General features: G+C 37.3%; 2 protein-coding genes across 2 annotated transcripts; one reads left to right on the forward strand and one right to left on the reverse strand.

Annotated features, from left to right (window-relative positions):
* The first annotated feature begins 1,696 nt into the window (after positions 1–1,696).
* LOC141904252 (synaptotagmin-1-like) lies at positions 1,697–5,424 on the forward strand. Its single transcript, XM_074792818.1, has 8 exons — positions 1,697–1,712; positions 2,822–2,978; positions 3,068–3,259; positions 3,469–3,623; positions 3,877–4,010; positions 4,106–4,267; positions 4,351–4,468; positions 4,581–5,424. The coding sequence occupies exons 1-8, from the start codon at positions 1,706–1,708 to the stop codon at positions 4,907–4,909; spliced, it is 1,254 nt and encodes a 417-aa protein (XP_074648919.1). The 5' UTR covers positions 1,697–1,705; the 3' UTR covers positions 4,910–5,424.
* A 9,330-nt stretch (positions 5,425–14,754) lies between these two features.
* LOC141903364 (uncharacterized) lies at positions 14,755–16,285 on the reverse strand. The gene is made up of 4 exons (XM_074791473.1): positions 16,118–16,285; positions 15,819–16,006; positions 15,231–15,461; positions 14,755–14,850 (listed from the first exon to the last, which is right to left on the reverse strand). The coding sequence occupies exons 1-4, from the start codon at positions 16,170–16,172 to the stop codon at positions 14,755–14,757; spliced, it is 570 nt and encodes a 189-aa protein (XP_074647574.1). The 5' UTR covers positions 16,173–16,285.
* Between the last annotated feature and the right edge of the window lie 519 nt (positions 16,286–16,804).

The following is a 16,804-nucleotide window of genomic DNA, read 5'->3' on the forward strand; positions in this document are numbered from 1 at the left end:
ATCATTTAAATATACTTTCGATTTATTTACAACGTCAAAAACATATTTTTCAAGATATATTAGATTAGACAATGTTATTTGGCAACAGTTCATTTTATGCGAGTTTTAAAAGCCTAATCCCAGGTCCTTCATATGTTTACAAGCAACAGCTTGCTTTCGTTGATATTCATTGCGAAGGTATAATCGTATTCTGTAACGAGATATCTCGAGGCACTGCATTGTCAATTTGGATCGGGCGTGTTGTTTCTTCATTTTAATAAGTCAAGGACCTAACTGCCGATGTACGTGTCACGTGCAATATACTGCGTCACGTGATCTTTGTCGGTGTCCTTGTGACCTCATTAGAATTGTAACTTTATTTCTCACTGTCATCGCTTCACTATCTTGAATCAGGTACCACGAAAAAACCCACCAAGATGATACTTCATATTTTCAAAGCGAAAGCTATATACTGTTGGCCTATGTAAAATTATGCAAACAACTAAATCTTCAATTCTGAAGATCAGGTCAGGCTAATCGTTTCAGACGAGTGAAAAAATAGATCAACAGAATAGATCATCATTGATCACGAGAACATCTGTCATAATCGTGTCTACACAAAACCTATTCTGCATTGTTATGCAATCTATACCGGCATAAAATATGAGTGACACGTGACCGTAACAGATCGACGACCTATTTTTTCACGGAAACCTTATTTGGATGATATTTTCTTTCATTTCGTCTAATTTACATCTGTATTCTTTCATACCTGGTCATATCATAGCGCCTAAAATAATTGAAAATTAGTTTCCTTGAATTATCATTTTTTCTAGATACTCTCAGTTTCAATTTAGTTCATTGCACAGAGCACAAAATGTATAAATTCGATAGATGTAAATACAAATACTAATAACTAATACGATGATAATCATTCCAAGCGAAGGATCGTTAATATTTTTACAAAAACATGGCCAACTTAATTGAAATTTTTCTTTAAGGATCATATTACTTGAACGTTTACAATAAAGTTGAAGATGAAAATTAATTTCCACGATATTATGTCATAAAGACATATAAAAAAATTATCTTACATACTACATGTTACTCTACCGTACTCAACTGGAAAAATGAAGGACCACGTGAAAATTGAGCCCTTGATCTTTGTCACTAACATTATGATTATACTCTCGATATGGGCAGCTGGCAAAAGTCTCAGCACAATTAAAACTACGCAGTTCAGTAGGAAAATTGCACAATTTTGAAATAATTTTCAAAATCTACAATAAATTGTAGCTTAACAGAAAACTAGTCGGTATTGCACGCTTAGTTTATAAGGTAAGAATATCTGTTGGATCGGTGAATTATCATGCGTTAGATTTTCTTGTTAACGTCGAATTGAAATTTAAGTGAAATGTAGAATGCTGAATGAATTTCAAAATATTCCCAGGGATTCTATGAAACTGATAATGCAAGAATAAGTGTTACTCAACGGAGTTTGGACTGTTTTGTTTTATCCTAATAACAGACTTCATTGTGGATACAAACACATGGGAAAACCGAAATGAATGTATCTTCATTTTCTGACTTTTTCAGAAGATATAGTATGATAATACGGAGGCGAAGGCAGCTTCCGGAAGCGAAAACAGGCAACACTGCTGTACCACCGGCTGATCCACAACCACAAATACAGCAACCTGCAGTACACAACGGACCAGCTTCAAATATGAATGGTATATATAATATACATATTGTAATATATTTAGAGATATTGAAAAGCGGAATGTATGACAGGCAACTAGAATCAGAAGTATACATAGTTACATAGTTGATGTACACAGATTTCTCGCCATTTCACGAAACCATAGATTGATGTTGTGGAGTAGTGTCATTCAGCAATAAAATGACGATAGCCTTGACAAAAAGTCACAGTCTGCTAGAATAGGCACATTATTTGAGATATAGCTTACTAGAGAATGTGAAAGGTAACATTCGATACTAAATCATATCTATAAGTGTACAATAAAGAAAGACACAAGTCAGATTTGTGTGGGTGGTTGGGATGATGAAACTTGAATGTGTTCTCGGATTATGATCGATTGATTTGTGGTCAGCTGTTTTTTACCGTCTGCTGAATGGCAGCACATGTCTATTACATGTAATAAAGAATGATATATTGTATTTGAAAATAGATCGATCAATACGACTAAATAAACACTTCTAGAAATATTTCCATTGACTACAAATCTACACAGAACTTATGTGTCCACTTCATTCATTCCAATGACTATTCTCTGTCTAATCAAGCTTTATTAGATCATCTACTGTTAGGTATATATAATATACTTGATATAGAAATAAAGCGGGACGTTTTTGTTATGAAATATGTAAGGGAAGATCCGTATTGAGATTGCTGAATTCTAGGTAGATGGTTTACATTCTATTGGAACATCTGCTTGTACAACAATTGTACTTCTCAAAACTACTATAGCAGATGTCATCAGCATTATTTTCACTTTAAAATGTTGAATAACGAGATGTGAACTGCGTGGTGTATATTACAAACGTTCAAATATCCTATATTTACATAGCTGATATTAAGCTAAGTTAACTGAATAAACGTGATGACGTGGCCAGAAAAATTGCCGTAATATACCATAAAGATGTCCCCTGAGCGGCAGGCATCTCAATAGAAATACATTTTGAAACATTTTTATTTCACACTGTTAAACAGAATACTTTCAATATCGATGCAGTGACGTAGAGTTAACTCAATTCAGTTTTAATGTATAAATCAATAATAATGAAACGTTGTTTATACTTTGATGTTGTTTATTTCTAGGGCCGATGATAGGTTTGATTGCTGGGGCTTGTGTAGGCGGCCTGTTGCTCATTCTTATCGCAGTCATAATGATCTTCAGAGCGATGAAACGCAAGAAAAGACGTGACAGTTTATTGAAAGATGGTGTCCACACCGGTGACGTCAATGGCTTGAAAAGGTAAGCATATATCGGTAATTATGTACTGGTATTTCCTGAGTTTTGTTCGTCTGTGAGTGCCCGAAATAAAACGCTTAAATTTTCTTTAGATTTTCGTCAGATCCTGACATGTCTCACAGTTCATCCAGTGGCGGTGGGAAATACCGATCAATGGCCGGACCGAGTCTCGCCGCACAACCTGGCAGAGTTACCGGTCGAACCAGTGGACAGCCAATGCCACCGTTGAGAGGATCAATCGTTTACGCTTCATCTGCGGCGTCAGATTCGGGTTTAGGATACGGGTACGTATTCTAGCAAAGAGTTCACGAAATGGAGATTCTACTCTTCATAATATTCATATCGTTCTGCTTGATAAAAATAACTGGTAGATTTCCAGATTCATTTGATTAACAATTTAGTCCTTAAGAATTCAATCTTGAAACTGGTTTTAGAACAATTTTTTACTGCTTAGACAAACGTTTTTATTGTGATGCTTCTCGCGGTTTAATAGGGGAATTGCGACTCAGTCGTCGTCGTCGACATCGGAGGATGATATTGAGAGTGACGAAGGTTCAGGCGATCAGGGAAAAATCTGGTTTACAGTTGTATACGATAGCGCGCAAGAAATACTCAATGTTGAAGTCATCAAAGCAAAATACTCACAAGGTATTAGAAATATTGTGAAAAACTCAGAAATTTGGGCTCATCGTTTAGGTGGTTTTAGCAGGAAGCATTATACTGTATATACATATTGAATAATTTAGTGAAGTGTTAAACATTTGGTGATTGACGCAGAAGGCAACAAAATATGGCGCAGTTCACAATGAAAAATCAATCTTCGCGAGAAAAACACAAATGTTATTACGTACATAAGTAACTGTCAATATACAATCGTATTGTCCTCATTTTATCAACATAGGTCGGGATAAGAACCCCACTCCACGCGATCCATTTGTAAAAGTTTTCCTTCTACCGGATGAAATGAACAGTCACCAGACAAAAACTCAGAAAAAGACTTTATATCCGAAATTCAATGAAGCTTTCTCATTTAAGGTACGCGAAAAATTGAAAATCCCACCGACTATTTTGTATTGTAAAAAGTAAGAACCTTGAGTGATTTCGGAGTTTTCTAATCATCCTGCTTGTAGGTCACAACTGAAGAGCTTGACAATAGGATTGTTCGTCTGTCCGTCTATGACCTTGATGCGCGAAGCATACGTCACTGCGAAGGTCACGCGCTTTACCCTCTCGAAAATGCGGATGTAACCTCGGCAGATCCTATCTGCAAAGATTTAAACAGCTGTTCTAATGTAAATTTCGAAAATTTTTCCTGAATATTCATGTGTTGAATGCGCCCACTGGTGTAATGGGGTCTGTACTATTTTTTTTCTAGGCCACTTCGTTTGGTCAGATATATTTCTCACTAACTCACATGCCATCTACTGAAAAAGTCAAAGTCGTTGTTCTTCGCGGACGAGGTCTAAATAAAAGTGTTACAGAAGATGGAATTTGTAAGTTGAAAAATTAGATTTCATCAAATTACCTTGAAAATACTACAAATCTGCATATTTTCTCAAGTGATTTAATGCGATTATTCACATGTAGAATTCATTTATTTTGTAGTCGTATACGTGAAGGTACAAATCATTGTAGGCCGAAAAACTCTGAAAACAAAGAAGACAGGTCAACAAACCGGCCAAAATCCAGTCTTTAACGAGTGCTTCTCGTTCTCTATAAATAATAAACTCCTAGAACAATGCAGCATTGTAGTGACACTAATTAAAACTAAATCTCGAGCTATGGGCAAGAACTATGATGAACCGTGCGGCCGATGTGTCGTAGGGCCGTTCATGTTCGCTCGAGGAGAACTACTCAGACACTGGCAGGAAATGTTAGCCAATCCCAGGACTACTGTTGCAAAGTGGCATTCGTTGATGCCCTTACCGGACTAATTCATTTATAGGAAATTTGCTCGTGGGATGAAAAGGACGATTAATTCATACTTAGTGTCTTCTCTTCTGAACGGAAAATTCAAGACCCATATTTTAGACAAACCGCCCGGTGTTTTTACAACGAATGAGACTGTAACAGTGGATCCGATTGGTGCTTATTCTTCAAATAGAAATGGAGGTATTTGGAGTAACCTACTGGAAAATACGAGTGCATTGAGAAATTTATATGGTTTAAAAATACAGTTTATGATTCATTAATCAGCTGGGTTTCAAATAATTACTGACCGGCGCACTTCCAAACTACTTATGAATATTCGAGATGGATAGAATTTCTAAAAAATGCGTGGAGAAAATGAGTCCGTTATAAATGGTCAAAGGTTAGCAAAAAAACGATACTCAACATTGAATGACAACTTAGTAATCTCATTGAAGATATGATATGGCAAATGTATCATAATAACATCCTATATACTCATATTTATGTGAAAATAATGACGTGCATTATTATATAGAAAAACAGATTAATTTTGGGTAAAATGGTGGCAAGATGTTGAGTATAATATCATCTGTGTTAAGTGTAAATATCATGAATGTAAATGAAAAGCAATGCGACGATAAAATCCAATGCATGCATGCGTCATAATGCCAATTTCAATATGAACATATCTAGTTATAGATGATTGGAATTATATGTGAAACCTATATCGAGATTATGTATTTTAAGAACCATCGGGGTTGAGTGTTTTTAGTATAAATGTTTTCAGTGAGAGGAATAAGTGTCATTATTTTGAATAAGCCGTCTCCGCAAAACGGAGCCTTCTTGAGTTCTTGAGTGAAACCGAGCTACTGCTCTAATCATCAATTTGACAGTTTAACTCACATCTACGTGAAAATCAGTCATTTTGTTTCGAACTTAACTTAACAATGCAATTTTTCAATTGGGGACCACGGTACCGGTACCTATCAACATTTAAGGTCAACAGTATCGCATAAACACTTATCTTAATCCGTGAAATGTGTTCTTAAACTGCGCTCTTTTAGTGAAAAAACTTACCGTTCTGTAAATTTTATTTTTGTTCACATTTATTGGCACAAGACAGTGATAAAATGTTTATTGTTAGGTGGTCGAAGTCAATAGTTCACCGGATTGCAGGGGACACGCGATGCGTACTTATATAAACTACATTGTGTGATCATTTTTAATTTGTTTGTTAACCCTCTAAAAACTGGAGTTTCTCATTGAAGCATCGTCAGATTCATTGTTCACGTGAATATTCTGTTCACATCATTAATTTGTTTTAGTTAAGTTTAAAAATAGTTTAAAATGAGTTGATAGAAAAATGCAACATATATTCTTCACGAACCACGGTATATTGCAGGTCTCCTGCTGAATGATTATTGATGTACGTACATGTTTAAAATGGTTGTAACCAAAAGAGAAATAAATACATATTTGATGAAGTAGGTCACGCGGAGTATCTTTTTCTTGAACTTGAGGAATTTCGATATGTTCATAGGCATCGTGATTGTCAAACCAGTTCTCATTGCTCTCACCATCACTCTCATCCACTTATAGAGAGGTTCCTATTTTCCATTATATCGTTAAACAATAGCTTGGAGTAATCATTTGTCCAAATGATTACTCCAAGCTCATAGAATAGATAATGATGGCTAAAAGGAAATCGCGTCTCGGTCTATCTTATTTCCAAGACGGCTACAATCTAAGAATTACATGGCTCGCAGAATGAGAACATCGACAGAATAAAGCAATACTATATGTATATACTATGAATACTTACAGAATAGAAATAGTCATGGAGTAGAAAAAACCCACCTTGTCTGACGTGCGTTTCTGTATCTGCTTCAAATAGTTCGTTATTTGTCGATATTATGAACAATCTGGGGCCTTTTCCACAGCTTTTATTCAGGTTTGACAGCAGAGTTAAAGTAATTGTGAATGAACTTATCACGAATGAGAAATCGTCCACATTAAGTTTCTGTGCGCAATGGCCTGATATAAGTTCAAAAAATAGATCGAGTTTTTTAGCTTTTTCCTACATGAACATCTGTTGAAGCGGACGGTTTTCATTAACTAATTCTTTTATAAAGATTTCTTTTACAATATGACAATGACTACGACCTACCCAATACGCACAAGGTAGCTGGTGACCATCCGAACCTGAAAACCCAGGTTCCTTTCTTCGAACAAACGGCAGTGTAGATGGAGGAAGCACGCCGGTAGCCGGTATCACAGGCGTACTCAGCCTTGCTCATGTAGCGATTATCTGTGACGGTATATGTGGCGTGGTTCACGGCAGGTAATTCTGATTCTGGACACGACACAGCTAAAGAGAAACTGTGTAAATGTGATACAAATTCCTGATTGGTTTCATCTTCAGTTTTGAAATTTGGAGCGGACGCTTACAATCGTATGTATTGCATGTTGAAGGGCAATCTTTTCTGTTCTTTTTAGATTTGCAGAAACCAGCAATTTTCGTCAATCGGAAAACACAATTGCAACTGAGGTCCGTGTGATCACCTGGAATCTTAGCTGATTAGTTGAAGGTACCATGAATAGATATTATTAAATGATATATGGAATTGAGCCATTTTCCTTACGATTAAATTGTACTTACTTTCGCAAGCGTGCGCACTTTGGCACGATGCAGCGCATTGACAGTGCATGAATTGCGGGTGCATGTAACATTCATTAACCCGGGCCCAGTTTTTACAGGGAGCCTTCAAATCAGTGCACGATGCTGATATACTTGCTAGCACTATTTAGAATCAAACATTAGGTGAAAATCATTTTTGAAACTACATTTTACGCTTAGAAAAAGAAAAATATTTGAGAAAAGGCACAATTAATAGTCTATGTCTTCCGGTTTGTAATCGAAACTCAAATTTCCATTTGTAATCATCTGAACTCTCTACGCAAAAGATTTTAGTTATAGAAGTTGTAGACTTACCTGAAATTTTCAACCATAATAATCCAACCAGAATAGATACGTACATGATTCTGGAGCAAACATTTACATATCGCTATGTCCATTAAGCGCGATGGAAATTACTTCAGGGATGACACAAAATATTGAAAGGAAAATGTTTTTGCTTGAGGGATATCATTATCGTTGCTAACTACGTATTGTCCTTTTAAGCCTATGAAACTGATACACGTTTCACCATCTCATTATCAATACATTATGAACATACGCTTTTTCATTCAGCAGGTTTTATTGTTAAAGTAATTGTTGAAAATATTTGTGACAAGTTTAATGAAAATATGGGGGATGGCATTATGGATAAATCCTTAAATACAAAATTATACAACTGGAGTCTCTTTCATAGATATCTGAATAGAATTAAGATTTCATTTAGGTCTTTCAAATGAGTTTCAAAATCTGGACTGAAAATTAGGATATCGTCGACGTAGCAGAGTGCGATTTTGAAATTTACCCCTCTCAAAACATCAGCCATAATTTCCATCGACGAAACTTTGTGAACTGTATTGTGAAGGTTAACATTTTGTCATAAATAATACTGTATTTATTGCAAATATTCAGAGTTTATTTTGGGAAGAGAAACCGAAGTTGGAATAAAGTGAGTTTCAATGATATTAACTTGCTCAAGGATGCGGCGTTTATCTAAATCAGAACAAGGGTACATTAATTGGCTTAGAAGAGAAATGGCGAGTTTCGAATGTGTAAAACAAGCTCTCTGTCGTTTGGCAACTTATAACGTTTTAACTTTACAACGTTTGTTGGTGTTCTTTTTTATGAACATCTAATGGTCATTACAATACCACAAGGTATTCTATAAGCCCCAACAGTCAATCTTTAGGTTCGTATCATCTTAAAATTGCCCATAGATTTGAGTCGAAACGTCAGATTCTCGCATAGTTTTTTTTTTCATTTTATTATGGGTCTTCACTCTAGTATTGTTATATAGTGTTGTTGGTTGCCGATGTATTTCATCCCCCTCGGCAGGGATTCGAACCTGGCTAAAATGAAACGGAATATCTGATTGGCTAATAATGACACCATCTAAGTAGACTGGGTGCCTGTTCCGTTCAATATGTATTAGAATATAATTGAAGATAGAGACCGGTAGCCAGTCTACCATCTAAGCTGCGCGTTAGCTGAGCACTCGGTCTAGTGTGGCAGGGATTCGTACCGTGTCAATGTCGATACCATCAGGTTCGAATCCCTGCCGGGGAGGGTGATGTATTTCTGTTCGGAGCTGTAAGCATTCGATGAGAGGGCGATTAATTTGTAAAGGCGACTTCTGTGGAAAGCGAGGTTCACGTGGTTAAAACTCGGTAGCCTACTGGAGGAAATTGTTGAGAAGGAATAGAGCCCGGGTTTTTCGAGCCATCAGAACATTAGGCGATGATTTTAGATCAAACAATTGTTGATTATCCCGAGGACGAGTGTTCAGAGGCGATCGATCAGTTGGCGAGGGAAAGTGTCAGCCACGATATACTCAGACTTCGGATTACAGTTACCATAGATGGGTTCCCTCAAGTCATTCAGCAGAAGGTTCTCCGCAAGTCTTGATTAACATAAGTATAATGCGAGCAATTGATGTATATGAACTTAGACTTTATTTTGAATTATGCAACAGAACTGAGGAAATACGTATCTATGCATTTACAAAGTGAATTTCTACAAAAATATTGATTAAAGTGATTAAAAGGATTTAACAATGCCAGATCGACGGAGTTGGTGCGCAGAAAACGACGGAAGCGGTTTCATATACTGTAGAATTGAAAACATGTACTAACGTATTTAAATGCGTAACACAAATTCTATTTTGACTAAAAACCCCCCTAGAACTCCCAGAATACAAAATACATGTAATACTGTTTTTTAAAAGATTGTCACTACAATTGGCATCTCAGTGATCGGTGTAAATGTACTAACAACGAACTAAAATTGCACTGCAATATGCTTAATTAAAAGTATTTTAGGAACGCAGGCCCTCAATGTCTGCATTCCCCCTATAAACAAAATGAAAATAGGTCACTGGTTATTTGAAGAATGGACACGTTACACATTCTACTACAGAGTATAAATCAAGTTAAAAAATAACAGCCTTTAAAACCAATGACCAATCAGAGGACCAAAACCGGCTTAACTGAACCAAATTTAAAGCTGATGCGCCCTAGTGTTCGATCTATCAATTCGAGACACTCACAAAATTGTACAAACGATTGCAACAATTTTGAAAAACAAAATGAGATATGTACAAATAAATGAAACGTGTTCTCCCCAGGGTACTCCCCGGCTTCAACGACGAGCTCCCGCGCATACCAGTGCATCACGAGCTGAACACTTTGTACGGCTGAAGAGCATCATTCACTTTTCATCGCCGTTATTTACCAAGTGCCATCGTGTGTTGTCTCTCGGACGAGGCACTCAAGTTTTTCCTTCGAATCAATAGCCACCTTCTTCATTTTCAAATTAGTTTTTTGTTTATCGAGGCGATACGCGTTGTCCTTGATTTGAGCGAATGATTTTAATTCAATCAAATCGACAGCGCCATCACGCTCATTTCGCCGAGACTCCTCAGCAGTGCAAACGTACGGCTTTGGGCCTTTGATTTCTGCGTACCTGCTACGACCTATGCGAGGGTCTTCCGCGAATACTTCGACCTTCAGTAGTCGGTGCTTTTTCGGCTTCGTTGTTTCTATAGGATACAACTTGTTTGCCGAGCTGAGTGTATCAGACCAGTGACACATTTCGAGAGGTGGTGGTGGTGTTTCGGCGCGAAGTGACTTCGTTTCGTAGAAATCCAAGCGACGGTCGATGAATCGTTTATCATATCCTTTTACTGGCGATAGAGGGATCTTCCTCGGTGTTACGTTCCCTTTCAACAGCGTGCGACCCTGAAATTGCATTTTCTTGGTCGTCTTTTTCGGCGCTATGGTATTTGTCCAGTCGTCTGTTTCGGTGGTAACGGAAGACGTACTCGATGGCGTGCAGTCGACAATAGATGGCGAGTTACAGGACAGCGCCTCCATTTCTAATGATTTTCCAATTAACCTGGGATCTATACTTTCGGCGCCTGAAACGCTCTTTTCATCCATGATCCGAGGTACCTCGTTTACAAAGGAGGCCGTTTCAATTTTCCGCTTCTTAACAGCATGATATTCGTTTCTTAACATCCGTTTTATCGGAGTTGGCATCGGTTTAAGTATTTGCTTCTGGTTTTTCGCTACTTTTATCGTGTCCTGCAGACTTTTAAGAATAGCCACTAATTGTTCACGTTTTCCCCTATTCTGTTCTATTTTTAAATGCGCGTTCAATGAAACGACGTCTCCCTCAGCAGCGTGTATCAAATTGCCCAAAGAATCGGAATTAGTCGCGTTAATCCAAGGCGTTTGTGATCGAGCGACTGAAGGGGTTTCAGTAACAAATGACTTCCTCGTTGGAACAGAAATTTCGTTAGGTATATGATGATTAATCCCAGATGTATATGTGGATCCTGTACATGCAGAAAATTGATCGTTATCTCGTGTTTGAACAGTCGAAGGCTGATTAAACTCAGTTGCACCGAATTGGCTCAGTATTTCTGGTGGCAGAGAACATCCAGACATAAGTGCATTGACCATCATTTTCACAACATTCAGGGGAACCATCGATTCTGCTTCAAAAAATACTGACGATCGGGAGCCATATTCAATTTCTCGAGGCATCGTCCGATTAGTTTGGACGCCACATGGAATCGGATCTTCACTAACCGTACCATCGTCATCAACAATATCCATTGGGCAGACATTTCTATCACTATCCGCAGTAGTTTCATCCCGAGCTGATATCAATTGTTCCGACCTTGCACTCGTAGAATCTTTTGAACTTATACAATCCTCTGTCAAATAACTAGGATTGTCAAAATGAATATCCAGCGGCAACGGTTCAATCTTCTCTTGATATTTTCCAGTTTCGACCCATTTCGAGACGAATGAATCCAGTTTAGAATATGAATTATTAGAAATGACGTTTATTCGTTGTCCGTGTTCCCGTAAGTTGGACTCTGGTTGTTTCTGATCCGTTTGGATATTTTCTGACTTGTCGCTGACCGAATCTTCACCGCGTTGTAGATCTTTATTACCATCCTCTGAATTCAACAGTAGTAAAGCCTTGGCCCTATCTAGGAATGTCTCAAATGTATTGATTTTTAAATCATCCGCGTGAAATAACATAAGCTCTTTGATTCGTGCATCAGATTCACCGTTCCGTTCTTGATTGGTGGTAGCAACATCCGAAATAGGACCGCAATCATTAGGAGTACTGTTCAGTAGGTCAGACATGCTGAAATTACTCTCCTTACCAAGAAATGTTTCAGTTGGGTTTATTTCAATTCCACAATCATCATTCCGATTATTCACTTGAATTGTTACGATATCTTGTTCTCTGGGATCAGTGTTTGGTTGAGCACTTTTTTTCGAACCATCAATAACATCTAGGATCGCTTCAAGGGTTTGCTGGACGGCTACATTGTTAGATACACGCGAGGAAGAACCTAATAAACTGCTCGATGGTGTTACCTGCACAGTTTCAGGTGAACCATAAACTTCTGTTCCAATTTCAATCTCAACATCAGGTGTCGAGCTTTCACAGTCAACACCACTACAAACAGGAATAGATTCACCAAGTTTGTTATTTTCTTTATCAGTTGAAGTTGAAGTCTTTCCTCCTCCATCCTCAGCTAAATCAACTTTCAAACTTTCTTGAGAATTGGCGAAAAGAGCTGTCCCGTCCAGCTTGCGAGCGTCCCCATGATTTCTTTTAACAGATTCTATATCTTTATCAACATTATAATATGGAACTGTATCTACATCTGAATGATAATCAATCTTTTCAGTTACGACGCTGCAGCATGAAAGTCGATCATCATGTAAATCTTCTGTCTCGGCACTGGAGTATAAAATTGTCTCATCATCTGAATCATACTTGATCTTTTCCGTCTCGATACTGCAGTATAAATTTTCATCATCTGAATTAATGTCCATCTCCTCATTCTCAAAAAATCCTGTTTCATCCAAAGTAATAAAATTGCTTTCGTCGTTGATTTCCACATCACGATCCTCTTCTACTTCAGTAAACTCATTATTATTCCTATCAACGTCATTTAATTGAAAGTGATTATCACAATTATCAGGGCATTTCTTTGTAACATTTCCGTCATTCTTCTGAGAATAATCACTTATTGGTGATGCAGCTAAAAGGATATGCTTACCAGGAGGTGTGTCACATTGGGATTTTGTGTGTTGTTGCGGCATATTTGATAAAAGGTTTTGATCTAACTGGACATTTCTGACTAATGAATTTGGATCATTGAAATAAGCAACTAGTTTTTTCACAGATATGACACCACCTTTACACCATGATTGGCTTTTCTTGCAATCAGTTCTAGCACAACTATTTACGTTCCTATTCCCCTCAAATTGGGAATCAAATACTTGAGAGATATTGACATGCGCATATTTATCAAGAACTTCAGGTTTGACTTGTCCATCCTCATTCAACACATCGAGCTTTTCGATACATAAATTTTTCAACGTTTTCAAGCGCATAGATTTCAAGGCGTGGTTATTTTCGAATTTTACTTCGATGCCATCTTGTGATGCGTTGGCTGAAACTTCTTGATATAAATTGAAAGTCTCGTTATACACATCAACAGGCATAAAGGAGTACCGGTATCTACTCGGTGTAAACTCTCGCTTACTAAACATTTTATAGTAAGAAAATCGTTCGGAAAGTGAAGTGAATTTCCTACTCGGAGGATCCAGTTCTTGGATGAGTTCAATCGACTCTTTGACATCATCAATCACAGATTCAAAGCTCATATCCATTTTCCAATCATCAATAATTATGGACTTTTCGAGGTCACGCGCAATCTCCTGCGCCTGTACAAGTCCACATAGTACCTTTTCATTTTCTTCTTGAATTCTCGAAATGTAGTTACTTTTCAGATCTACTGGTACATTTACTTTTTCACTCACTTCTTTTTTTGAAGCTTTCTCTGATTTCTTGCCAGCACTTTTATCAATACATCTTTTTACTTCTCGAACGTTTGGAATTTTCTTCGAAATTTTTGTCGATACTGATGTGTCTGTATTTCCTACACTGTCCGTGAAACTGGAACTTTCAATACTATCACATCGTTGCCTCTTGGTTTTGTAGTTTTTACTTTTCTTTGAAGACGACCTTTTCCAGCGGCCATGTCGTGGAAGTTTTTTTTCGTGATGATAAAGCAAACTTCCCTCAGTGATGAAGACATGAACTTTGAATTGCTGAAGACATTCCGATGTAACCTTCACTATAGCATACGGCAAAACCTGGCGAGGTCTTTCAACTAGCTTAACACCTTGGTCGTAGTCATATAGATAAACCTAAAAAACAAAAAATCAAGCATACCCGGTAATTTGGATGAGATAATTCCAGATTTCGATCTATTCAGATATTATTTACAGTCCTCTTGTAACACATAAATGCATGAAGAACAATCATCTGCATTAACCCTTTCAGTGCTGATAACAAATAATTACCCGAAAAGGGATGGGGATAATAACGAAGATGCACTGAAAGAGTTAAGCGGGTTCTCATGTTAATAATGATTTAGCCTATAACAGCAACAGATAAAACGTTTATTACCGCTCCACTGACGACATGTTCATTACAAGTAGCATTTCGTTGAGAACTAATGTAGCTCACATGACAATCATATCCAATAGTTGGGAATGGAGAGTTGTATCTTCCGAAAGACGGTTTAACACGCATACGATGTCCAAACAATACCTGAAATTAAAATTAACCATCAAAGAATTGGCAAGTTTGAAACTAGGGCTGGGGCCGCAGGGAGATGCGTAGCTGTTTCTGATCACATATCACTAACTGTTCAGCTGCAGTCGGGAATGTCAGAAAAAATCCCCAAATCTTCAGAGTACAATTGGAGGTAACAAGTCCCCATTTTTGAGAACATTTCAAAGCAAGATATTTCTCCAATTCTATTCATCTGCAATATATTTGAACTGTGCAATAAACTTTTTCGTTGCAATTAATTCTTGAATTAATTCTTAGAATCAAATGAATTGTTAGAATAAATAGAATTAATGAACTTTCTATTTGTTAAATTTGAACCCAAATATTTATGAATTGTAAACTCTTTTCAACTTTAAGTATATTTCACAGTGCGATGTGAAAGATTATCAGAAATAATAGACATTTAATTTGAAATATTTCAAATTTAAGTCGATTGATACAGGATTTTTTTGTGATAGCGGGATTTTTACCGCGTAACCAATGTCAGACCTTACCTTACAGATCAGCACATAAATAGGAGGCTCTTGTTTGTACATTTGCGCCATGTGCAAACACGTATCGAAATTCTGCATTAAAACTATTCCAAATTTCTTATCACCGAGACTATGATGATGATTGTTGCTGCTAGTTTTCGCTGCGAGACCTGATCGGGCGATTGACTCGATTTCCTCAATACCGATACATCGGAATGCGTAATCGATATCCAACGATTCTTCGCTACAACCCTGAAACCAATCATAAGATAATTTAGAAGAACATGAATTTTAATGAGGATGTTTAACCCTTTCAGTGCCAACTATAAATCAATACTTGAAAGTACTGGACATGATTTGAAATTCCACCAGCCCGTTATAGCGGCCATAACGCTATATTGTCTGCGCATATTGTTAGTTACAATATTTCACTGTTTGTCATCAGGTGCTGCTATCTTTCAATAGTGATAGAAACTAATTACTAATAACATCCATACACCATGATGTGGTGTACTAGCAAAGTCCGTCACCACTGGGTGTACATGCACTGAAAGGGTTAATGGGACACAAATTGCATTGGAAAATTTTTGTGACTTCATATAGATTTACCTGCGTATGCATTTCCCACAGTTTGACTTTGAAGTCATCGATAAGTTGTTGATTGTCCAAACCTATAACCGATGTTTCATGCCAACTGAAATCGGATTTTGGTACCGTCAGAAACTTTGATTTACAAATCGAAAGCACATTGAGAGCCGTTTTAGATTCTGATGGCAAATTCTCGATACGAATGCCAACTGAAATTACAGATAAATCATAATAAAGGCATAAGAAATCATGGTTCGCTAAACATGATAACTTGATAAATGATAGCAGTTTTGAGGAATAAATATTTAAGCAAAACTCACATTCATCAGGAAAATGACAGCTTAACGTTTTGTTTCCATCAGACTTTGCCATCATCGCAAAATATAGTGATCCAGTTTTTTACATCAACAACATAACCGGGACGATATCTATCATATGTTAATTCCCTCAGCAGGCTGGGTAAACCCAAGACATCAAGGCCAACCCGACATCAGTATGCTATAACAATAAATGCAAATTCTTACTATATATTATCAATATTTTCATATGTAATTACTATTCAGTGTCACTCATCTTATGCATGTACAAACTCTGTGGGTTCTTATAATGTAATATACTTAAATCTTGGATGATAACATATGATAAAAATAAAATTACTAATATCGAAGGCCAAATCATCCATGAGCAACGGGTGGGTGCATAATTTTGTTGAATGATAATGCTGAATATACTTTAATAAGAGAGTAGGCCTACTACCACACTAAAATTAGGTTTTCTTTCTACATTAAGCAGGATCGTCGGAGCAGGAGGCAATTAGTAATCTGCCTCTCGCTCAGACGGGCCTGCTTACGTAGAAGCAAAGGCGTAGTAAGCAGGTAAAAGTAGCCGCGAGGCCTGGGTCCATTCTCGAACGATTCGAACACGAAGACCCTACCGCCGCCCCCAGTCTTCTTGTTCCGACGACGTGCATGCTCTAATCTAAGAAATTGGAATCGAAACGAACAATC

The sequence above is a fragment of the Tubulanus polymorphus genome, chromosome 4 (assembly GCF_964204645.1).
Source record: "Tubulanus polymorphus chromosome 4, tnTubPoly1.2, whole genome shotgun sequence".
Taxonomy (NCBI): domain Eukaryota; kingdom Metazoa; phylum Nemertea; class Palaeonemertea; order Tubulaniformes; family Tubulanidae; genus Tubulanus; species Tubulanus polymorphus.

Bases quoted from the DNA above. Each gene is read 5' to 3' on its own strand.
- LOC141904252 (XM_074792818.1), top strand. The intron at 2,979-3,067 runs GTAAGCATATAT...AATTTTCTTTAG, and splicing joins GACGTCAATGGCTTGAAAAG to ATTTTCGTCAGATCCTGACA. The intron at 4,268-4,350 runs GTAAATTTCGAA...TTTTTTTTCTAG, and splicing joins ATTTAAACAGCTGTTCTAAT to GCCACTTCGTTTGGTCAGAT.
- LOC141903364 (XM_074791473.1), bottom strand. From the start codon at position 16,172: ATGATGGCAAAGTCTGATGGAAACAAAACGTTAAGCTGTCATTTTCCT. The intron at 16,007-16,117 runs GTGAGTTTTGCT...CTGTAATTTCAG, and splicing joins CTGTCATTTTCCTGATGAAT to TTGGCATTCGTATCGAGAAT. The intron at 14,851-15,230 runs GTAAGGTCTGAC...TGTACTCTGAAG, and splicing joins TTTATGTGCTGATCTGTAAG to ATTTGGGGATTTTTTCTGAC.